We start from the raw sequence: 25,678 nt of genomic DNA, 5'->3' as shown, positions 1-25,678 counted from the left end.
ATTATTGCAAGCATATGCCTTCCACTCTTATCCATCCTCCAACCAGGTGCCATGATCTTCCTAAAAGGTAGATCTGACCATGTCATTCCCCCTCCTAATTCAATAAACTTCAGTGACAAATATAAATCCTCCACTTGACATTCAAAATCCTTCATGATCTGCTTCCCCATGGCACCTTTCCAGTCTTCTTCCATCTTTTAATTCCCCTGCCCCACATTCTCCACAATCCAGTGACACTGGTCTCTTCACTTTTCTTCAACAAGATACTCCATCTCCCAACTCCAGTCATTTTCATTGGCTATTTCCTATCCCTGGAATGCTTTCCTTCCTTTTCCCCATATTGTGACTTCCCTACCTTTCATCGAGTTGCAGTTAAAATCCCACCTTCTCTGTAGGAAGCCTTTACCCATTCCCCCTCATTCTAGCAACTTCCCTCAGTTGATTATTTCCAATTTATTCTTTATAGAGCTCATTTGCACAGTCATTTGTTTTGTCTCCACCATAAGCTTGTGAGATCTTTGAGAGAAGAGACTATTTTGTACTTTGTATCCTAGCATTTAACACAGTGCTTGGCACATGGTAAGCTGAATAAATGCTTATTGAATGAGTACTTCCTATTGCAGATTGGAGTAGAGGATATAGAATCATAGATTTTCAATTTCTTGATACTTTAAGCAGCTTCAAGTAGTTATAGAATTTTGAATTATTATTCTGCATTGGGAAAAAAGTTCGAAAGAATCTAATGAACCCTTTTTGACCCAATTTCCCAACTCATATATTCCAATATCTTCCTGCTATTACAGCCCAGCACTAGCTCTAGCCCCTCAGTGTTTAATCTTGCTCTTTTTCTTTTGTGCATGTGCAGTATTTCTGCTGCACAGGATTTGAAATCTGTGGACATGAGTTCAAATCCTAGTTCTGTGCAAGTCATTTAGTCTCTGAATTTTATTTTCCTCATCTACAAAATGAGGTTGAACTATATGGCTTCTTAAATCTCACCTAACTCTAAATCTTTGACTATAATGATCCTATGAATTACATTTTCAGAGAATCTGCAAAACTGTAAATAGACAATGATAAAAAACAACTCTGAATTCCCCCCACCCCCACCCCAAACAGCCAAATTAAAAAACAAACACAAACACCTTCCCACCTATTTCCTCCCCTCATCAATGGAGGAGGCAGAGGGGCTGAACTTTTCAGGCTGGTCCATCTACAGTAGAGGAGGGTGGGTAGACATAAGGGCGTTTTCCAAGAAGAGAAGAAAATCTGTCCATTCTGATTGTCCAAGCCTGCCCTTCTTTCCTTCTCGCTTTAGGTAGCTTCCATGGCACCAGAGGTGAAGGGAGGCAGATTCTAGAAGGAAGGACTCGAATCTCAGAGCAACTTGCTTTGATTTGCCCATTGATGTTCTGAATAGATGACCCCTCTTTTCCTTCCACTCTTCCACTCCTCTGCCCCTCCTTTCTTCCTCCTTCCCTATTCCCTCCCTCTCTTTTCTCTCTCCTCCCTCTGGATGGCTGCAGCCCCCTAGAGCTGAGTCGCTGGCTCTCTCTTTGCTCTTTTCCACAGCATTGCAGCAGTCGAGCCTAGAGCAAGCAACTTCCCATCTCCGCAGCCACCTGCGTCTTGGGCCTCCGCAGCTTTTTCTCCGCGTCTTAGCCCAGAGCCTGAACGCCCAGCACCATGGCCAGCACCGTGTCTGGTAGGCGCCTGCACAGCCGGCAGAATCGCGCTGCTTCGGGGCTTTGCAGAGGGAGCCATAGGCTTTTCAAGGGGCGGCTGGGCGGGGTTGGGTGGGTGGGGAGAGAGGAAACCGGAGCTGCTATTGTCTTCGTTTTGGCTGCCTGTTTCAGAGATTTTGTTTTTTATACTAGAAAGAACGCTGGTCTTGGAACCTGATCGGAATTGAAATCCAGTTCTGGATCCAATACTTATTGTGTGACCTTGGGCAAAATGCTTAACCCCTCAGCGCCTTAGTTTCGTCATCTGTAAAATGGGATAATCACCTTTGCCTTTCCTACCTAACTGGAATGTTTTAAGGAAAGCACTTTGTAAAACCATAAAGATGCATTAGAAATAGATGTTATTTTTGTTTGCGCTTTCCATTCTCGTTGCTTCCCCTCCCCAATTGTGAGTCCCAGGGTTCGCTGCCAAGTCAGCCGGGCAGAGGAGCCCCCGGAGGTGCCAGTGTGAAAATCCGCCTGGTAGGGGCAAAAGGGACTAGAGGAACAAGAAGGGGTAGAAAGGCTTGGGGTCAGAAGGAAAAAGAGCCTCTCTGCTTACTGCGGATTATTCCCGGGAAAGAAAGTCCCGGGAAAGGTGATCAGAACCTCAGGATATTAGATGTCCTGAACTAGCAGGGCGAGAAACCAAAGTAGGTGGGGGAGGGAGAAAGGAGGAGAAAATCGAAAAAGGAGAAAACGGAAGAGGCAAAGGAGAAAAGGCTTAGGGAGCGGCCCCGCATTTGCAGTGTCTAGTCGCGTACTCCACTCCCCCGCCTCCCTTGCGGTAAGGAAGGGCAGGGCGCGGCCCGTCTCCTTTCCCCAGAACCTCATAGGGCCACCTTTTTCCTGAGATTTGTTACAATCAGGAGACCTCATGATGGGGTGTCCTTATCTACCGGTAACCCCTCCACCCTAGCTCCGAGTTGCCCCGCACCGCCTGAGAGAGCTTCGGGAGCTAGGTGGGAGGTGGGAGAGGGGTGAGTAGTCAGTCACTGCACCGGCCTGGAGAGCCGGGAAGCTCAGCAGCATCCTCGAATCTTCTTTTCTACGGGTTAATGTTGCTCAGCCTCGCGCTCCACAGAGACTTGGACATGGGTCCAGACTATAAATGCAGAAGGGGAGAGAGACCAGTGGATCTGCGTAGATACGTGAAAGGCAGAAGCCAGACTCCAGATGGATGGATCAATATCCCAGATCCAAGTAATGAGCAAGAGAAGGGAGGTGGCATAGATATATTAAGAGATACGTGACACTAACGGATTCTGGTGGATTAATTTAAAACTACAAAGATACACTGATTAATCTGCCAACAGTAAAAACGGGATCCTTGTTTTAGGACCACACTACTGAGAAATCCCACTCCTTCACTGCTCACTGATATTCTAAATTAGTGACCCCGCTTTCCTTTTTCTCTTTCTCACTCCTTTGCCCCTCATTTTTCTTGTCCCTCTTCCTTAAGAGGCTCCCTTAGGTCGGGGAGACAGTGGTAATGTGACAGAGGTAATGTGAGGACCATCGAGGAGCCATAGTGGAGGTGGTTTTGAAGACTCCCTCACAGCCCCACCCCCGAAGAACATCTCGGAAGGGGGTGGGGGAGTGGGGAACACTCCCTGCGGTAGCAACAGCAGCAGCAGCAGCAGCAGCAGCAGCAGCAGCAGCAGCAGTATTCTCTGCGTCTGGCCTCATTTTTTTTTTTTTTTTTCCGCGTCTATCCACTGTTCTCAGCTAGCTTTGGTCGGAAAAGGTTTTTCATTGCAGTGGCTTGTCTCTGGTGACCCTCTGTGCATCAATTCAATTCAGTTCAACAAATTCATTGAGTGCCTGCTATGTGCACGGCAGTAGACTAGGGATAGAGAAGGGAAGCGGATTTAAAAAAAAAAAAAAAAAGATAAGACTTAGTCCTTGACCCTCCAAGGCTTCATAGTATTGTAGAAAAGGGTGAGTGGGGGAGACTTAGACTATGAAGAGAAGCTTGCCCTTCTCAACTTTTTTGCAGAACTAGCTCTGCTTTCATTAGTTTAGTTAAGGGGGTGGGGCTAGACATCTCTATTGGACACCTATTATTAAGATAAGTGAATGGATGACCCTGTATACCTACTGAGCACTTTAGGACATCTGTCATTATTTACCAACTACTCATTAAGTTTGGACCCCCCATATTCCCCTCACCCTGCCAATTTCTCAGAATATTTCAAATTTCTGAGGAAATCAATCTTAGCATCATGATATTTAGAGCTAGAAGGGACCTCAGAAGCCATTTGGTCCATCCCCTTATTTTACAGGAGATGAGATTAAGATCTAGGGAAGTTAAATGATCCAAGGTCACACAGGTAGTAAGTATCAGAGGCAAGATTTGAACGAAGATCTTCTAACTCCAAATCTGGGTTAAATATAAAATGATAGAAAAGACCTTGAGAGGACATCTCATCTAATCCATCTTTCTTCTTTCTGACAAGAACATACCTAAGTCATTTTAAACAAATGAAAATCTATTTCTTTTATTTCCCTAAAGACTTCAGAGAAGGAAATTACACATCTCCTTGACTCATCTATTTTCTTGGTCATCAACTCTAACTCTCAAGAAACCTTTATCTTATTTAGCCAAAATCCTACTGTCACTCCAGTCCATTTCTTCTGATTCTGTTCCCAGAGATGAAGAACAGCCAGTCACCCCCCCTTTCTATGTGATAATTTTCATAAATTAAAAAATAAAGTCTTATGTTTTGGTGAAGTGAATTATGAAAGGCATGGAAATCGATATTGGTTTTCACTTCTTTTATTATTTTTCTCCTGAACCTTTTCCAAATTTAAATATACCTCTTGAGTTGTGGGGGCCAGAACACTAACATTTTCTGAAATGGCTGAATGGTGCTGACTATGACAAGAGTATTACATTATCATTTTGATTTCCTATATTCCCAATAGATTTTTCATTTTGTAAGCAACCCAGCATTGCTGATTCATTGCCATAAGATATTTCACTCTTGTCCCCTGGAGACTTTTCTTCTGTGTTCTCTTACTCTACAGCTCTAACCTTTGCCTTTCTTTCTCCAGGGTATCCCCTAACATTGTCCTGATTTAATTCCTTACATTTTGGTGTGGAAAGTATTTTAAAACTTAGTAACTAACTAGGTTTTGGTCCATCAATGAGGCGATTTTATATATCTGTATAACCCAGATCAGAATTGTTTGCCAGCTCCATGAAAGGGGAGAGGGAAAGAAAGAAGTGAGACAATTTGGATCATATAACTTCGGAAAACTTATGTGAAATTTTGTTATTACATGTAATTGGTAAAAAAAATAATTTTTAAAGTCCAGTTTCTGCCAAACACCATGATGTTCTCTTGGATACTGAAATTGTGAGAATATAACCCTTTAACTAGTTGTGCACTTCATTCATTGTGTAAATTTTCCCATTCCTTTAAAAAAAGTTATTTAAAGTAAAAATGAAAATCTCACTTAAGTTTATATCTAGTGCTTTACTACCCATTGTGTTATCTCCCCACTATGCTATATGCTCCAACCCAAACAATCAGTATTTTAGCTAACCTTTTCATCTCCCTTAATGCCTAGAAGGCACTTAATACCTAGTAGGCTCTTAATACTTGGTCTGTTGAAATGAATTCAATGCATTAGAAAAGCTGTTAAAATGGCTAGAGCCCTAGACTTGGCCTCTGAAGCCCTCTTTGCTCTAGTATTTATTCCATTGTGATCCTAGGTGAGTCCCATTAAATCTCTGGACCTCATTTCCTTGATTTGTAAAATGGAAACAATACCTTTCCTCTTGTCTTTCAGGGCTGATTTGAGTGAAGCACTTTGTAAAGCTACACAAATGAAAACTATTATTATTTTGCTAATCTGTTCTGTCTATCACTTTGTTGTAGAACATAAATTCATTGACAGTTCTATGGGTAATTAAGCAATACTATCTTATAGAATCATGGAGTTTAGAGCTGGAGAGAACCATTCTTTGCCGACCACCATGACTTGGAGATTATCAAATTGAATACTCTTACTTTATAGATGAGAAACTGAGATCCAGTAAAGTTAAACAGGGCAGCTAAGTGGCACAGAGGCTAGAGCCTTGGGCTTAGAATCAGAAAGACTCATCTTTGTGAGTTCAAATCTGGCCTCAGACCCTAGTCTGAGGTACAGTCAGGTGGGGGGCAGTGGATAGAACACCAGGACTGGAGTCAGGAGTTCAAATTTGACCTCAGACATTAATTAGCTATGTGACCCTAGGCAAGTCCCTTAGCCCCGTTTGCCTCAATTTCCTCATCTGTAAAATGATCTGGAGAAGGAAATGGCAAACTATTTGACTTTTGAAGCCCTTCACAATCCGGCCCCAATCTATCTTTCAAGATTTATTCCATATTATCCTTCTTCACAAATACCTTCTGATCAATTGCCTGCTTATTGCTCTTTCTCACTGCATCTCTTGGTGGGAAACGCTCTCCACCAATGCAATTTAGAGTTCTATAAAATTGTCTGAGTAACAGAAAGATTAAGTAACTTGTCAGGGATTACAAAGCCAGTATATAATAGAGTGAGGACTTGAACTCAGATCTTCCTGACTTTTAAAGGCTAGCTTTCTTTCTGCTATGCTACTTCTCCACATAGCTTCTTCTATCTACTGAATGAAGAATCATACAATTTTAGAGTTGGAATGAATAAATGAAATATTTATTAAACATATACTATGTGCAAATCACTATTCTTTGGAAGGGATCCTACAGACCATGTAGTCCAACCCTCTCATTTTACAAATCAGGAAACTGAGACCCCAAAGATTATAAAGTGTCTTAACTAAGGCCATATAGCTAATAACTAAGAATATAGCTAATTCTGGCAAAGTCAGAATTCAAAGCCAGGTCTTCTGACACTGTCTAACTCTTTCCACTATACCAGACTACCTCCCACCTATATTAGTTAAAATAAAAAGAATTTTTACAAGGATACTAATGGGCAGCAAACACCGAAGCATGGCAAAATATCTGTTTCACAGAGTACACAGCCTTCTGTTTCTTACAAGTCAATTATAGCCACAAATTGGCTCTGCTGGCATAGCTTTTGAAGCTTAAGAAAGATTTTGTTGTTATCATGTCAAAGGAGTTGACAAGCTACCACAGGGTTTTATTCCATTGTTGGAAAGGGCAAATAGTCATTACTCAGTGATATTATCCAGGCTGGCCACCTCAGTGGGTCCTGAACTACGTCTCTTGGAGCCAAGATAGGAAAAGTTTTTCCTGACTGGACTCTTCTCTCCCCTGGAAATTTTAACCTTGACCCTTCCTTCTGTAATCATTGACTTTTCCCTCTTCCCAATCTTCTTCCCATATCCAATTTGTTGCCAAGTTTGTTGATACAAGATCTATCATCTCAGATTTCTATAATTTTATACTTGAGCATTTCTCTTCTTCTTTCTCTTCTCTCCACTTACATGGCGGCCATATTAGTTTAGACTCCCTTCACCTTGTACTTGGATAATTGCAAAAGCCTTCTAATGGACCTTCCTGTTTCCAATATTTTTCTTCTCTATTTCATCTTACATTCGGGGGCAGAAATAATTTTCCTAAACTATAGATTTGACGATGTTAATTTCATGGCTTAAGAAACTTCATTATCTCCCAATAGCCTTTAAAACAAGATGCAAACTCCTCAGTTTGGCATTTAAAGCCCTTTAAACTGGGTCTTCAGTGTAGCTTTCTCAATTTATTTCATACTCTCTACATATTTTATGTTAGAGCCAAACTGACCTCTGTGCTTGTCCCCCAACCTTGACACCTTAGCTTCAGCTTCTGTGTAGGTTTCTACCTAGTTATCTACCTTGATTTCCTTATCATTTCACTAGTGCAATAATTACCTGATTGCTTTCCCTGCTTTCCATATTTCCCCCTTTATAATCCATCCTCTCTCTATATAGCTACCTAAGCACTTTTCCTAAATGACAGATCTAACCATGTTACTTTTTAACTTGATAAATTCTAATGGCTCCCTATTACTTTTAGGATTAGATAGAAACTTCTTAGGTTAGTATTTAGTCTTTTGCAACTTGGTCCTAACCTAACTTCCTAGCCTCATTATACATTATTCCCTTTCATGAACTCTGTGGTCAAATTGACAACCTTTCTGTTCCTCATACTATATACTTGATCCCCAGTCTCCATGCTTTTGCATTGGTTATATCTTTTTTCCTTCAAAACTCAGCTCAAGTACAATCATTATAGATGAAGTCTTTTCTTTCCCTTCCCAGCCCCCACAGCTGTTCATACCCTACCCTCTGAATTGTCTTGTATTTATTTTTAATATACTTGCTCTCTTATTTGAATGTAAGCTTCCTGAAGGCAGACAGAAATTGCATGCCATAAAATTGTAGGTCTGTCAAGACTAAAAAGTAAAAAGTGGGAGAGCACTCCATCTTCTGTTTATAGCTGTAAGGATGCTAAGAATAAGAGAAATAGAAGAGAATGAGGAGCTAGAATCAGAATCAGTTGATGGTGACAATCCATTATTATACTGACATCCAGTACAGATTCAGTATTATTTTCTATACCTATAGTCCTATAAAAATGATATTTGCATAGCACTTAAAAGTTTATAAAGTATTTTATATACATTTATCATTTTAATGATTTATTTTTCAGTTACATGTAGAAATAATTTTTTAACCCCTTACCTTCCATCTTGGAGTCAATACTATGTATTGGTTCCAAGGCAGAAGAGTGGTGAAGGCTAGGCAATGGGGGTTAAGTGACTTGCCCAGGGTCACACAGCTAGGAAGTATCTGAGGCCAGATTTGAACCTAGGACCTCCTGTCTCTAGGCTTGGCTCTCAATCCACTGAGCCACATAGCTTCCCCCTAGAAACAATTTTTGACAATTGTTTTCTGACATTTTAGGATTTGGATTTTCTCCCTTCCTCTTCCCCACTCCATGAGGCAGTAAATAGTCTTATGCCAGTGCTTTCATGAAATGCATATTTTTATATTGCTCATGTCGTGACAGAAGACACATATCATATATACAATAAAAAACTCATGAAGGACATTAAATGGAAAATGGTATGCTTTGATTTGCAACCAGATTCCAAATTCTTTCTTTGGCTGTGGAGAATGTTTTCATCATGTGTGTCTCTTGTGGTTATCTTAAGAATTTGCTTTGCTGATAATGGTTTAGTCCTTCACAGTTGATCATCATTTAATATTTCTGTTACTAATATTCATTTATCTTATTTAAGCATCACAATAACCCTATGAAGTAGCTACCACAGGCATCAGAAACTGTATCAGAGAAGTTCAGTTACTTTCCTATGGTCATACAGCTAGTCTCATCGGCAGGATCTAAAAAGGAAATTTATGAACATGTCATCCATGGAGGTTGTCTATATCCACAATGGGTACCTACTGGTTTTTGAGTAAGGGAATTATATGATTTAATTCAACAAACATTTATTAAATGCTTACTCTGTGTGAAATGCTGTGTTCAATTCTGGGAATATTTATTTAGGTACTTCCATGGTTCTATGGCCTTAATTGTTGTGGATCCTTCCTATAGTGGTGCAGAGTGCAACCCTAGCGATATTCGTCTATTTACTATTTTTTTGCACATGATACTCCAGCCCCCAGCTCCATTCCTTTGTACTACCTCCTCTGCCTGGAATGCTCTGCTTCCTCACCTATTCAACTCAAATCTTACTTGGGGCAGCAGAAGACCTTTCCCATTCTTTGTTTTCTCTCCACCCCAATGGCTAGAATCTTCCTTATTCACTGAATATGTTTTGCTTTTATATGGTTATTTACATGTTTTTCCATTAGAATAAGAGTTCCTTAAGGACAGGGGTAGCATTTTCACTTTTTTCCCTTTAGTATCTCTAGCACTAGCACTACAGGCAGCAAAGAGCCCTTAAAAACTTGTTCACTGACTTTCTGACCTTATCTGTGTCTATGTGGTTTAATACAGCTGTTCTTCCTATCTTTGTTTTTGTTAACACCATTTCTGCTTTCTTAGCTAACATGCCAGGGATTGTGATGCAAGCCTGAAAATGTGGTTGTTCCACTTTCATTGGTAGAAAAAAGAGTTTGCTACAGAAATCTTCACAAATCATCCAATTTTTTTTTTTGTTCATTATCTTTTTACTTTCATGCTTAATGACTCTGGGATGTTCTAGCTTAACTGAATCTCTTTAGAAGTTTTCTAAAAAACTTATTTTCCCACTCCTGCTTCTTGTTGTGTATGAGGAAATCCAGAGGTGTGCTAATAAATGTTTAACAACTGGCTCTCCAAAAAATTTATGTGGGATACATTTTCAAATTTAATCTGCATTGTCAAGATTTTCTCATTCATTTTCTTAAATCTAGACAATCAAAATGATAAACCAAGCCCTTATTTGTAGCATTTGATGATTTCTGAAGTGCAGATGTTCACATTGAAAATTTAATAATCAGCTCTTGTGAGCCAGCTTAATCTGGCCATTATAAGTATTATAAAAATTATTACTAATAATATTTCACTAAAAGAGTTTATATTTTAAATCGATGCTTTTGGCTCTCATGCTGCTCAACTTGGCAAGGAAATCAAACATTTGAAAGGCTGAATGAGTTTTTATGATCTTTCACTGTCTTTGTTGCGGTGATTGATTCAGTTGCCAGATATCTTTAGGAAAAAGTAAGTCTAATTTAGTGTCTTGTTTTTTTATCCATTTCTCATTTGTCAGTTTTAACATCTAGTTTCAATGGGTCCAAGTTGCCTCATTTGCATGCCATAGAGTCTAATTTTTATTCTTCTAATTTGGTATTGATTTTGGTTTCATCTGACATGTAGGTTGTCTGCCAGACAGTTTATTCAGGCTCCTGCATTGGCAACCAATTGTTTTCTGGCAGAATTTAATCATTTTAATTTTTTTTGCAATGTTATTTACCATGTTACCATGTCCAATGTCTTCCTTTTTTTTTCCTTGAAAAGATTACACTTGAAACATAGGTGTAAGATTTCTATAAAATCTAGTCTTTGGCTTTCCCTGTTTCTTACTCCAGAACCATATTTCCCAACTTATTTTTACCTTATTTCTCTTCCTATCATCTTTGTATCCACAACAGTATTAAGGTACACAATGACTTAATTTGGAGGCTCTTACTGCATTTTTTTGTAGAATTTATCTCTTCCCTCATCTCCTGCAACTGATGTTGGCATGTAAGCCGCAATTACTTACTTCTTCCTAATTGGTTTCCTATCCTACCCCCTACACAAGCTGTTCCAAACATTCTCTTTGTTCTTCAAACCTACCTCACTATCCCTTGCCCAAACCTCTCTGCTAAGGATCTTGCCTCATACTTTACTGAATACTGATTTCACTTTCTTTTCTCTTCTTTTTTTACATTTCAAAACCCCTTGATATCATCTCTTATTCTATCCTCCTTTATTGCAGTCTATGATAGTCTTTCACTTTGCTGAGGTGAACTCCTTTTTATATACTTAAAAAAAACCCTTAACTTTCATCTTGGAATCAGTACTATATATTGGTTCCAAGGCAAAAGAGTGGTAAGGGCTAGGCAATGGGGGTTAACTGATTTGGCCAGGGTCACCCAGCTAAGAAGGGTCTGAGGTCACATTTGAACTCAGGACCTCCCATCTCTAGCCTTGGCTCTTAATCCACTGAGTCACCTGGCTGCCCCCTTATCGGTATTTCTTCACTCACAGCCTAGTTCTGGGCTTTACTGACTCTTACTTGGATAACAAAAATCTTCTAATTGGCTTCCCAGCCGTATGCCTCATCTTATTCTACTCATTCTTCCACATAGCTACTTAAATGATTTTCCTAAAGTATTGATCTGACCATATCACTAGTCTACTCAATAAGCTCTAATGGCTCCCTATTGCCTTTTAGAATCAAATATAAACTTCTTTGACTTTTAAAGACATTTATAATCTGGCTACCATCTACTTTCTGAGTCTCATTAAAACAACTCATTTTTCCATTCTTTCTGACCGAACCAACTTACCTTCTTGGTGCTCCTCACACATGATATTCTGCCTACCTTCCCTTTATACTGGCTGCTTTTCATTCCTGGAATGTATCTTCTCTTCACTTTTGTTTCTTAGAAGCTTTTTTCCTTTTAAAACTTAGCTGAAATTTCATCTCTCTAGGAAAACTCTCCTAAGCCCTAAAACTCCTAGTTTTCTCCTTCCAAAAATTAGCTTGTATTTTTGGGATATATTTTGTAAGTGTGTAATTGGGATTTGGTCCACCCTCACCCTAAGTTAGCACAAAGCCAAGAGTACATGGCAAGGGCAGTGGTGGTGGCCAGTGATCCCAGGCCTTACTAGTGGCTGCAGAGTGCTTACCTCAGCAGTTCCTCTGTAGATTTTGCAGCGTATGTAAACATTTGGTAATTGGTGCTGGTCTGCTGACCATGTGGCGAAGAGGAGCTTCTCTCATCTGCTCAACTGAGTAGCTGAAACTGGGAGTCAGTGTACAAAGTAATGGTGGATCTTATCTTTCCTCTCTTGATTTGACTTCTTTCAGGCTGGGGCCATTCCAGGGAAAGGCAATATGGTGAGGAGAAAACCATGTATGACTACTTTCTGACCTCATACTCAGAACAAGGCTGACTACATCAATTTCTTGGGGTGCCTCTGAAGAATTGGGCTGTTTTTTTCTAATGCCATTGGCTTGAGCCCTCATTCTTATGTGTCCCTCCCTTACTTTAACCTCCAGTGATCCAGTTCCACTTAACCAGTCAACATCATTAGCTTTTTTTTTTTTTTAATATATTTTTAAACCCTTAACATCTATGTATTGGCTCCTAGGTGGTAAAGTGGCAAGGGTGGGCAATGGGGGTCAAGTGACTTGCCCAGGGTCACACAGTCACACAGCTGAGAAGTGGCTGAGGCCGAATTTGAACCTAGGACCTCCTGTCTCTAGGCCTGACTCTCAATCCACTGAGCTACCCGGCTGCCCCCATGATTAGCTTTTACAAAAAGAATATTTACTTAGAGAATGTAGCAAGAATAGAAACATAACCATTTCTGGGAAGTACTTCAGTGATGTACTTTCCCCTTTACTATCTCTTGTCTCTGGGAGAGTGGGCTCAGACTTAATGCAATTTCTGCATAGCATGGGTCCCACCAAGTTCACATCCAAATGCAGCATTTCTGCTGGAATAGCCTTTGCCTTAGCTATTGCTGGGCTAGGTCTCAGCAGTCACTCTTCAGGGTCAGTCAAAGAGGCTCCTATTTACCATGTGGTTAGCCACTCAGAAACAGTGACAGAATAGCTGTGCTTGCTCTAAAGTCCACTTGGAAATTACATCAGTTAAGTACTTTACATGTTCTTATAAGGACTGTGGTCACAGGCCAGTCATCATTTGCACTCACCATGCGCTCCTGGCATCATTGTGGCTAGGTATGTGTCCATAGATAAACATCTTATCTTTCTTCAGATACTATAAACTTCTTTTTTTTTTTTTTTAAACCCTTACCTTCCATCTTGAAGTCAATACTGTGTACTGGCTCCAAGGCAGAAGAGTGGTAAGGGTAGGCAATGGGGGTCAAGTGACTTGCCCAGGGTCACACAGCTAGGAAGTGTTTGAGGTCAGATTTGAACCTAGGACCTCCCTTCTCTAGGCCTGGCTCTCAATCCACTGAGCTACCCAGCTGCCCCCACTATAAACTTCTGAGGGCAGGGACGCTTCATATCCCCAGCATATAGCAGAGTGCTTGACATAATGTAGTTCCTTAATAAATGTTTGTAGATTGGCTAATGGTGGCCTTTTTGCAATGCTTATCATGAGTGTTGAAATAGGAGATGACTAAGTCCCCCAAAATGTTTCTTATTGTTTTTGGATGCATGAAAAAACTAATTCCACCAGCTCCTTTATTTACTTCTCCCAGCAGAATCTATAAACCATCCTTTTATGTAGCTTTATCTTCCTTTTATAAATGGTCTCATTTAGGGGACAGCTGGGTGACTCAGTGGATTGAAAGCCAGGGCTAGAGACTGAAGATCCTGGGTTCAAATCTGGCTTCAGACACTTCCTAGCTGGGTGACCCTGGGCAAGTCACTTGACCCCCATCGTTTAGCCCTTACCACTCTTCTGCCTTGGGACCAATATACAGTATTGATTCTAAGACAGAAGATAAGGGTTTAAAAGAAATAAAAATATCTCATTTATAGTGATAATGTCAAGTTAAGTCAGTAAACATTTATTATTAAGTATCTACTCTGTGCCAAGCACTGTGCTAAGTGCTAGGGAAACAGGGAAAGAGCTCCCCCAGGGAACTCACTATATGATATATATACATATATGTGCATATATAGAATATGTATGTATTTATGTATAAATATATTCATACACATAAAAATAATTTTATTAATAGTATATATAATATAACATAATTGTGTAATATATTATATGTATTATATATTATACATAATATATAAACATAGATAGTTGAAGATATATTGGAATAATTGAAGGAAGGACACTAGAGGGACTAGGAAAGGCTTCTAAAAGAAGGTGGAATTGTAGCTGAGACTTGAAGGAAGCCAAGAGGAAGAGATAGAGAGGAAAGCATACCAGGCATAGAAGACAATTAGTGGAAATTTATATAACTAGGCTACTCTTCAGAAAGCAGACAAAATCTGTTGCTGGTAACATAATAGATGTCTCTCTAGGTAGAATGAAAAATCCTTGATGGGGGGAACTACTTTATTTTTTGTCTTTGTATACACAGCATCTGGGATGTCTGGCATATGGTAAGTACTTAATAATTTTTTGTTGATTCTGGCATAGGCTTCGAGAAGCCAGAGTCACCTCCATGCCACAGTGAAGCATCAGAGTAGTACTCTGTAGGGTTCTGGGGATACAAAAATGAAATGGCACCTACATTAGGATGCTTTGTTGTCACTCATTCATTTCAGTTGTGTCCAATTCTTTGTGACCCCATTTGGGGTTGTGTTGGCAAAGATATTGGGGTAGTTTATCATTTCCTTCTCCAACTCATTTTACAGATGAGGAAACTGAAGCAAACAGAGTTAAGTGGGTCGAACAGCTAGTAAGTGTCTGTGGTAGTATTTGAACTCAGAAACCTGTCTTCTTGGCTCCATGCCAGGCATTCTATCTTCTGTACCACCTAGCTGACCCACCTAATTATTAGCCTGCTTCTAGTCTAGTGAAACAAGGAATATGGGAGATATAAAATAGGGTGTGATAAGGACAAAGAAGAAATTCTGTCAAAATGTTATGTGGAAATTTGAAGAAAGGGAGACTTTTATTTGGGGTGGGGGAATCAGGAAAGACCTGAACTAAGTCTTAGATTCTTAGATGAGATGTCAAGGAATAACATTTCAGGCATATATGATGACCTACATAAATCCATAGAGGGAGAGTTTAGGATGTGATCAGGAAACAATTAGTGATTTAGTTTAGCTAAAACTTAGTTGTTTCAAAGTAGGGGAAGTATGAAAAAAAGATTATATTGGAATGATTCTAAAACGAGAGTTTTAAATGTTGATGAGAAAAACATATTTCATTTAATAGGTATGAGAGAGAGAGAGAGAGAGGAAGAGAGAGAGAGAGCGAGAGCGAGAGCGCATGATAGAGAGACAGAGACAGAGAGATTGAAAGTGTTTGAGCAGGGGAGAGGCATGGTCGGACCCATGACCTAAGACAATTAATATGCCAGATATTTGAAGTATGGATAAAGGAGGAGAGACTAGGAGATGGAGCCCAGTTAAGGGGGCTATTACAACACTCCAGTTGAGAGACGATGAGACCAAAACTAAGATAATAGCATTGTGGGAGAAGGAGGCAGATGTGAGAGATATTATATGAGTAGAACATAAAGGATTAAGCAAATGATTACATACAGGGGCTGAGGGAAAGGAAAAAGGCAAAGATGAGCTTGAGTTTCCAACTTGTGTGATAGGAAAAATAACTATGCTACCAAGAATCAGAGATCTAGGTCTGAAAGGAAGATAATTAGTTTAGTTTTGAATGTTGAGTTTGAGGTTTCAGCAGGATATCAAGAAAGAGCTATGATCAGAGCTGTGCCTTAACAACACAGGAACAGAGTATAAAATTGATTGGCAGTTAAGGTGAACTGACCAGAGGTTAGGAAACTGATTAGAAAGCCTATTACAAATGCATATGAAAGAACAATCATAAAACAACAAAAAATAAATATTGTGAAATTTTAAAGAACAAATTTGGCCCATGTAAGAGAATTGAAGGAATTGAGGGAATTAAGACAGACAGGGTTAATTGTGAGAAATGAATGAACTGCACTGACTATCTTGTGACTTACTTCTGGGGCTAGTTAAGTTTCCTTACTATTAAATTATGGCACTAGTTCAAATGCTGTCCTATGAGAAAACTTTATTCAGTTATGGGATTTGGAAGAAAACCTTATTCCATTGTTTGCACCTAGTGCTGCATGGCTGGGAAAATGGACCCTGTGTACCTACCCTTTAGAGACTTTAACCAAGGATGCAGGTTATGCTGACCAGAAACCCATTCAGAGCTTTCCTCCAGTTAGAAATCAGATGACCTAATTTGGTATCCTGGTTAACTGTTTTCTTTTAATTAATTGGTCTTATTTGATTGTTTTTCATGTAGATACATCTGTCTTCCCCTAAGCTGAATAAGGGGCTTAGTTCCAATTTGTTGGGCAACTGGCCTGCATTGCTTAATAAATCAATAGGCTCAGATGATCAAACCTTTGTTTTCTTAGTCATTCCACTTTTTGCTCATTATGCAAAAAAGAAACATGAAAAGACATCTCCCTTGGTTCTTCTGCAGAGGTTGGGGTTGATGGGTATGAAATAATATATATAACACTGAATTTTTTTTGGATGTATTGATCTGTTTTGTGGAATTTTTCCTCATTTTCTCAAAAAAAATGTTTTTTCCTTACAAGGAATGGGAGAAAGAAAATACATATTTCCTAGGCAACACAAAAACAAAATATTTCAATAAAAATATTTTTAAGGAGTCCTTTAAAGAGAAATCCTATATTCAATTTGATTCATTATTTTTGGAGAACCTTCCATGCTCAAGGCATTTTTCTAGGTATTATGAATAAAAGAAAAACAAATTGAATGGTCCTTCCCCTCAAAAGCTTGAGTCCTACTATACTAAAGTCTTGGCTATGGAAAGAGAAGGATGGAAGGAATATTTCAGAAGTTAAATTGACTTGACTTATCAACTAATGGGCTGAAGGAGTCTATTCTCTTTGTCCTATTGAACATTATTATTTTATTGTACTTTTTCCTCTCCACCTAGTTGTGAGGCAGTGAGGTGGTACAGTGGATAGAGGACCAGGCCTGGAGTTGGGAAGACTTAGGATCCAATTTGAGTTAGGTACTTACTAGCTCTGTGATCCTGGGTAAGATGCTCAAACTTTGTTTGCCTCAGTTTTCTTAAATGTAAAGTGAGAATCATAATAGCATCTACCTCCCTGAATGGCTCTGAGGATCAAATGAGAGAATATTGGTAAAACTCTTAACACAGTGCCTGGCATATAATGGGCACTTAATAAATAAATGCTTATTCCCTTCCTTTTTCCCTCTGGACCTTTCCCTTCTCTAGTTCCCCTTTCTCTTCTTTGAAATGTGGCAATAAAAACCATATGCAGGGGGTAGCTGGGTAGCTCAGTGGATCGAGAGCTAGGCCTAGAGACGGGAGGTCCTAGGTTCAAATCCGGCCTCAGACACTTCCCAGCTGTGTGACCCTGGGCAAGTCACTTGACCCCCATTGCCTACCCTTACCACTCTTCCACCTATAAGTCAATACACAGAAGTTAAGGGTTTAAAAAAAAAAAACGAAAACAAAGAAAAAAAAACCATATGCAATATTTTAGGTGTAGGAAATCATAGTTTTGTGAAAGGATGGGATACCTATTGTATAATTTCAATAGCCTTTATCACATTTTGCCTTCTGTTAAAGTTTATTTGTGTACATATCACATCTCTGTTTACTAGATTGTAATCTTCTTGAGGGAAAGGATCACATCTCATTTCTTTAGCTCAAGCAATGACTAGAAGAGTGGCTTGCTTATAATAGGTTTTTATAGATTATAATTATTTAGCAATTAAAGAAACGAGACTCACCAGAATCACATTTCCAAAATCTCCTCTAGATCCCTAATTCATGAGTCTCAGCCATTTGACTGAATGGCTATAAGTAACAATGGGTTAAACACTTTTCTTGGAGGTTGGAAAGCTTTGGTTGTCTTGGCCTTTCAGAAAGAGAGGTATGCATGCTGAATGGATAGTTCCTATCCAAGGATGGCTATTCACATATTTTTGTTCCAGGGATAATAACATCAATAGAAAAAAAATGTTTATGTGTAATTAAAAGTGGTCAAGACAGAAGTGCCTAAGTTACATGCTGGATTAAGAAATCTTTAAATACTGTTTTTTGGAGAGTGGAACAGAGGATATGAGTAGTGGTGCCTATGAAACCCTTAAAAATAGATCTCCAGGAGGGATTCCATGTGAACTGGAATGACCTCCAGGAATTGATGCAGAGTGAAAGGAGCAGAACCAGGAGAACATTGTACACAGAGACGGATACCATTATAGCACAATCTAATGTAATAGACTTTTCTACTAGCAGCAATGCAGCTGTTCTTTTAGGCATGAACTCTTATATTTGGAATGGAATTCACATTTATTAAGAGCTGACTATGTGCCAGGCACTATACTAAATACCTTATAAGTATCATTTTATTCAATCCTTACAACACAATCCTGTTGTAAGGTGCTATTATGATCATCTTGCTAAAGTTAAGGAAACTGAGACAGACAGAGGTTAAGTGACTTGTCCAGGCTTACAGAGATCTGAAGCCAAAAATTGTTTCTTTTTTCTTTTTCTTTTTACCAATTACACATACAGTAATAATAAATTTTCACATAAGCTTTCTAAGTTATGTGACCTAAATTGTCTCTCTCCCTCTATTCCCTCCCCACTCCCAGAGCTGGCAAGCAATTTGATCTGGGTTATACATTTATCCGTATTGTTAATTTTTTAAAGTAAAGAATCACATAAAACTAAAAACTCAAACAAACAATTGAAAAATTGTATGCTTTCATCTGCATTCCGACTCCAACAGTTCTTTCTCTGAGGGTGGATAGCATCCTTTGTCATAAGTCCCTCAGATTTGTTGCTGAGTATAGCTAAATCTTTCACAGTTGATCATTCCACAATATTGCTGTTACTTGGTACAATGTTCTCCTGGTTCTGCTTATTTCACTCTGCATCAGTTTGAAGTCCAAAATTGACTCCAGGTCCATGGCTCTTGTTGTGTGAGGGGGAGAGAGAAAGAGATTTTTATGGAAGGACCAGAGAGAACACTATTTTCTTTCTCATTCCATTTGGATTTTTATCTTTGCAGCATACAAGGAAAAAATGAAGGAGCTGTCTGTGCTTTCACTGATCTGTTCCTGCTTCTATACCCAGCCACATCCAAACACCATCTATCAATATGGAGGTGAGTGTTCAATCTGTCTCCATTTCAGATCCCTTACTCTCTGGCTTTACTAAAAGTATCTGTTCATGCTATGGGAACCTCAAAACTAGGAGACTAACTGCCAGCTCACAAAGGCTGTCCTGACTTTTATTTTATTTTTTTTTCTGTCCTGACTTTTAAAGATAAAATGGGGACCTTCACTCTTTTATTTGGTCAGGAACAAAGTGGGTAACTCTACTTCTGGCATCTACTTCAGCATCTGCTATATGATTAAACAGAAGAGAGAACCCAGAAGATCTGATTCTCCCATCCTTTTCCTTTATATTTGACTCTGGCCCAAAATGCTTGGCTCAGAGGGTGAATGAGAGAATCAGAATGGGAATGAATCAGAAAGTGAAGGAAACTAATAAAAAAAAAAGCAGAGTAAAATATCAGGGAAGATGCCAATTTAAAATCCAGCCACAAGTTAATGCCCTTTTCCTCTGATCCTTTGCCTCGGTAGCTGATGCCACAAACCCTCTCTTCCAACAAAAGATCTGTCTTAAACATAGATGTACCCTGAAGGAAGAACTTTTAAGGATTCTTCTAAGACCCTAATCCTAGTCCAGCTTCTTCCTAGGGAGTGTGGATGATAAAAGCATCAAACTTGTCTTTTTCCCATAGATATGGAAGTGAAGCAACTGGACAAAAGAGCATCTGGCCAGAGCTTTGAGGTAATCTTGAAGTCACCTTCAGATCTGTCCCCAGAGAGTCCTATACTTTCTTCTCCACCCAAGAAGAAGGACATTTCTCTGGAGGAACTGCAGAAGAGGCTGGAGGCTGCTGAGGAGAGACGGAAGGTAAAGAATTTTCTCCTACCTGTTCATGAGCCATAATGCTAGTGGCTCCAACACTGGTTTTTCCTGCTCCGGCCCTATATGCATAAGTTTGACAACCTTGTTTTCTCTAGTTTTGCTTGTGAGAATGCTGACCAGCAAGGTTGGTGGCTTTGGTTATATGGAGCTTTTCCTTCTCATAAAAAACAGAGGGTTTTCTAGTTCTTTCTATTCTGCCTTTTTCTATCAAGACTATTAGAACAGAGATTGGGAGCTGGGGTTGTAAGCAGTCTGGACCATTTTCCTGAATTGTTGAAACTGGCAGTTTAGCACTCTGCGGGAATCAAAGGCAGCTCCATCCCCTGCATGGAGATCACATTATTCTGGAGAGTTTGCACAAAATATATCACCCTCATTAGACCTCAGCATGTGGAACCTTAATAAGTGATAGAACATTTATCAAGTGACTTACAGAACTGTTAGGCAGGAATGAACTGGAGCTCAAACAGGCTCTTAAAAGCTGATTGTTAAGTTTTCAGTGGGACATTTATACCTCTAAAATCAGCAAACACAAACAAGGTCTTAATTTATTGTTTTTTAATTGATTGTCTAGACTTAAGAAAATGATAAATAACATGATAATAATGCAGATAAAACTTAAAGGTACATCATGTGTACATTTTTTGAGAGAAAGATGGTTGTTATACATTTACCAATATTAGGGCCAGCTTGGTGGCTCAGTGGGTTAACGATCAGGTCTAGAAATAAGAGGTCTAGGTTCAAATGTAGCTTCAGACATTTCCTAGCTGTGTGATTGTGTGATCCTGGGTAAGTCACTTAACCCCCATTTCCTAGCCCTTACTGCTCTTCTACACAGTATTGATTCTAAGATAGAAGGTAAGGGTTTAATTTTTTTTTACAATATTAAAAATATTGATATTAAGCCAGTTGCTAGAGGAGTTCTTAACCTAGGGGGTTCACTGACCCCCCCACAAAGTTTCTGTGAATAGATTTTGGGGAGGTCTGTGAACTTGGATAGAAACTTTTTTTAACCTTATTTTTACTAATATTGAACTGAAATTTAGCATTTCCTTTAATTATGAATGTAGGCAATATGTAGGAGCCCATAAGCTTTATCAGATTGCAAAAGGGTTTATGACAAAAAAGTTTTAAGAACTACTGCTATGGGGGCTGGCTTGGCATCAGATCTGCAACATAGTAAGTACTTAGCAAATGTCTGATGACTGACTGCATCCAATAGAGATCTACCTATCAGAAGGTTGTCTCTTCTGTTTCCCAAAGCATCATTTTCCAGCACTGGGCTAATGGGAGTACTAATCAGGAGTATTTAGTAGACAAAACAGACATTTATTTTGCAAATGAGTCCTTTGGAAAACATTTAAAAAATATAACTTTAAAAAAGTTGTTTTCTTTAAGGCTTTCCTAGTTTCAGGATACGGACAACGAGGCGCCTGATAACCCAGCTAGGGCTTTTTTTCCCCTCTTCTATAGCTTCCCCCTGGGGACTTTTTCTGCATCTTTGTAGAATTAATTGGCAGCTCAGGACCGAATAGATCTCAGGGGAAGAAATATTATTCAGAAAATCCTGTTGCCAAATTCCCTGCCTCACTGGCTCCCTGGACCCCTGAAATTGCTAAGTCCTATTCCCTTACTCTGGCTCCTGTGGCCAAAGCCTCCCCCAGCTATTTTGGCTTCCCAAACAGGATCTAGTCTTGTAGAAGGTGGTCATTTTTCCAAAACTTGCTCACTTCTGTTGGGTCACTTAACTTTGATCATTTATCTGTTCTTTGCTCTGGCTGACTGGTACACAATGGAACAGAACTTCATTCAGTTAATTTAACCAGTATCTATTAAGTAGCTGTGTCGTGACTAGCCTGCTCTAGGTGCTAGGAATATTAAAAACTCATTTAAGTCAACATACATTTGTTAAGTGTCTACTGGGTGCAGAAGTACTGGTTGTGTACTGGGGATCCAACAATGACAGTTCTTGCTTCTGAAAAAAACTTGTGCTGGTGATGGGGATAAGGAAAATATACAAAGTATGTGATATGGCCCTACAGGATAAGTACACAGAAGATGTCTAAATAGAATGTCATGGGATATGTGCAGTGCCTAGGGAAATGACTTACATATAGTGGACACTACCCAATGCCTGTGAGATTAAAATGAACTTATTGTTTTGTTTTTTTCTTTAGTACTCTCTATTGGTTCCAAGTTAGAAGAGCAGTAAGGGCTACGCAATGGGGGCTAAGTGACTTGCCTAGGGTCACACAGCTAGGAAGTGTGAGTCCAGATTTGAACCCAGGAACTCCCAACTCTGGGTCTGGCTCTCCATCCACTGAGCCACCCAGCTGCCCCCTGAACTTATCACTGGGAGAGAGGGAGAGAATAAGCATTTATACGGTGCTTACCACATGCCAGGCACTATGTTAAGCATCTTATTTTATTCTCATCTTATTCTCACAACTACCTTGTTGAGGAGGAAGGTGCTATTATTATCTCCATTTTACAGATGAGGAAACTGAGGTGGCTGGAGGTTAAATGACTTGCCAGGGGTCACACAGCCAATAAATGTCTGAGTTCAAACTTGAACTCAAGTCTTCCTGCCTCCAGGTCAAGCATCACCTAGCTTCTCTAATGAGGGAAATTGGTGAAGGTTTCAAGGAAGAATGACCTTTAATTTTGACCTTAAAAGGAGAACTGTTGTAGCAGGCTTAATATAGTAGTGAGAGGGATCATGTCATCTGGGCAAGGGATAGACTTAGGAACCAAGATGACCTCTCTGGACACTGATTAGTTGTGTAAAACTTACTAGCTGTATAACTAGGGGCAAGTCTCCAATTCCCTTGTCTGCAAAACGAGATAAGACTAGCACTACCTACTCTCTCAAGGCTATTGTGATTGAAGTGTGATGTATAGACTTTCCAGTGCTATAGAAATGTGAGCTATGACATTCGGAGGCTTGGAAAGCTGCCATGGCAGCCATGGAGAACAGCAGATACATAGGCCCAGGTGGGAAAAAGCAGGATGAAACAGGGGTGCCAAGAAGAGTCCAAACGGTGTATGAAGCATACTCAGAATGTCATAGGCATCCTTGCCTCTCTAATGATTTGCAATAACACAAGGAATACATTATAACCAAGCCCTACCCTGATTGCAAAAGTTGGTCATGTAACTATATAGTAGCTCTAACCAGCCCCTGTAATATTCTTCCAATGAATATTGGGCCATCTCCTTAGGGAAGGAAAGGCTAAATGTGAATATAACATTTAGATACATTAGATATTATGTTACAAAATACACAAGTATAATGTTCTATATCCACATAGGTTATATAAATACTGTTGCTGTTGCTGCTACTACTACCACTACCACAATGCTTTTCCCCACAGCAATATGGAGTTCAACTAACTCCTCAAATGACAGGTGTATACACAATGCTTATAGAGCTCAGAGAAGGATGTGCTAGTGTAATTGGGGAAAAGCTTCTTGGGAAAGGTGGGACCTGAAATATTTAGATGTCTTTCCCACCCATTTCCCTTTAGAAATTCCTAGGAGGGAAGTTGTTGTTTAATCATTTTTCAGTCATGTCCCACTCTTCTTGATCCCTTTTGGGGTTTTCTTGGCAAAGATACTGGAGTGGTTTGCCATTTCCTTTTCCAGCAGGTAAATGAAGAGTAAAGCGACTTGATCAGGGTCACATAGCTACTAAGTGTCTGAGGCTGGATTTGAACTCAGGTGTTTCTGCCTCTAGGCCCAGTGTTCTGTCTACTTCACCTCCGATCAGCCCCTTGCAAGAAGGGATGTTGGTAAAGGACTTTAGTTGTAAACTGTTATTACTGCTAATGGATGGGCAGACTGAATAGATGCTTGGACTATAAAGGGAAATAAAGTTGGATCTTTCCCATGAGTCAGAGGTCAGACCCCAGGCTGCTGCACTAGCCCAAACCAGAGGTAACTGCCCTGAATTGCATCTTGCACTCCCTAGTGCCAGCGAGGAGGGTTGCAATGAAGAGGAAAGGCGTAATAAATGTCAGTGGGATTGGACTAGAGCGTTTGATGTTTTAGAACTCCTGAAAGTTACTCTGCAGCGGACTGACAAGCTGAAAACAGTAGTTTGGGGAAGGTTACTTTTTGTGAAAAAAGATCCACAGTGATGAGCAAGAGGTTTATGGGAGGGGCTTCAGCCCCAGAGGCCTATGGTTGGGAGATGTTTTACTTTGGGGCAAATGATGGGCCCCCATCTAGGGAAGTTGCTCTGGGCCGAGCACGATCCATCTCCGATCCTTTCTGCTGGGTATCTGCCTGGGGACAGCCCTCGTAGGGCTGTTTACAGTTAGGCTAGGAGAGCCTTTTCTGTTTGGGGATGGAAGGAAGAGGATTCAGGTTGTCACCGGGGGTCCTCTGCTTTGTCAGACTCAGGAGGCGCAGGTACTAAAGCAGCTGGCTGAGAAGCGGGAGCACGAGCGGGAGGTTCTGCACAAGGCCCTGGAGGAGAATAACAACTTCAGCCGCTTGGCAGAGGAGAAACTCAACTACAAGATGGAACTCAGTAAGGAGATCCGCGAGGCTCATCTGGCTGCCTTGAGGGAGCGGCTGCGTGAGAAGGTGAGTTGGGCAGCCCGCTTTCCTCTCATCCCATTCCCTTTCTCCTTCCTTGGCACCAAGAACTCTTCCGAAAGGATTTTATCCTTCTCTGGATCGCGGGGAAAGTCTATTTTTACCTGCCTTGCCCAAGAAATCCCCTTACAAGGAATTCCAAATTCCCCAATTTCCATATTCATGAATTACCCCAAGTCCTGGGGCTAAACATCCCTTCTAAGGACCTTCTCCAGATTAAACTTGTGTAGAATACCTGCAGGGCTTGAGGGCGATCCCCGGAAGTAATTATCTCTCAATTCTGGAACCACTCTTAACCCCACTCTGCTTTCTACAGCTGGGTAAGAAACTCTTTTAGGTACCGGTACCAGGCTTTTCTACAGTGGGACCCCACCCCAGAAGCGGACCCAGGGCTTCAGCCTGGACTCGAGTCCCTTACTTAGACCGTCCCCAGCAAAACCTTTCTGTGTCTTTGCAGGAGCTCCATGCTGCCGAAGTCCGCAGGAACAAGGAGCAGCGGGAGGAGATCTCTGGTTAATGGGTTTTTCTACACGCTTAGCACCTGGTTCCCGATATAAAACAAACAAAAAAAAACCCCAACACATTTTAATTTTACGTTTGTCTAGTTGCAACTTTGTTTCACCACCCCCCTTTCCCCCCCCCCCCTTCCTTCCTTCCTTCCCCTTCTACTCCCGTGCTGTCGTCCCTACATGCTTCTCTCTTAGGATCCTTATCTGTCCAGTCCTTGTGGGGGGCCTCGCTGGCCTTGCCGAGCTCTAAACAGAGTAGCCACTAGTTCATATGAATATAGAGTCAATCAAATTAATCAACTGACAAAACAATCCACTTGGTTCCTTCCTGGAATCTTTCTTAAACTTATGTAAAAAATGGAGACATTAATAAATTCAACCAACAGTGGCATGGACATGTGGATTTCTTATCCAAAGTTTGTTCATGATCCTTTTTTTTTTTTTTTTTTTTTTTTAAATTTAAGAATTTATTCTGAGCTAGCTCTGTGTCTAGGAGGCAGGGACTCAGGGAAAGAACA

The 25,678-nt window shown here is 40.2% G+C and overlaps 1 protein-coding gene across 1 annotated transcript; it reads left to right on the top strand.

Annotated features, from left to right (window-relative positions):
• The first annotated feature begins 1,631 nt into the window (after positions 1 to 1,631).
• On the top strand, positions 1,632 to 25,272 carry STMN3 (stathmin 3). Its single transcript, XM_044661175.1, has 5 exons — positions 1,632 to 1,705; positions 19,121 to 19,216; positions 19,859 to 20,034; positions 24,448 to 24,639; positions 25,109 to 25,272. The coding sequence occupies exons 1-5, from the start codon at positions 1,687 to 1,689 to the stop codon at positions 25,166 to 25,168; spliced, it is 543 nt and encodes a 180-aa protein (XP_044517110.1). The 5' UTR covers positions 1,632 to 1,686; the 3' UTR covers positions 25,169 to 25,272.
• Positions 25,273 to 25,678: the final 406 nt, after the last annotated feature.

Source organism: Gracilinanus agilis, chromosome 2 (assembly GCF_016433145.1).
Source record: "Gracilinanus agilis isolate LMUSP501 chromosome 2, AgileGrace, whole genome shotgun sequence".
In the NCBI taxonomy this organism is placed as follows: domain Eukaryota; kingdom Metazoa; phylum Chordata; class Mammalia; order Didelphimorphia; family Didelphidae; genus Gracilinanus; species Gracilinanus agilis.
The sequence above is the reverse complement of the archived record's forward strand: the minus strand, read 5'-3'. Positions and strand labels throughout refer to the sequence as shown.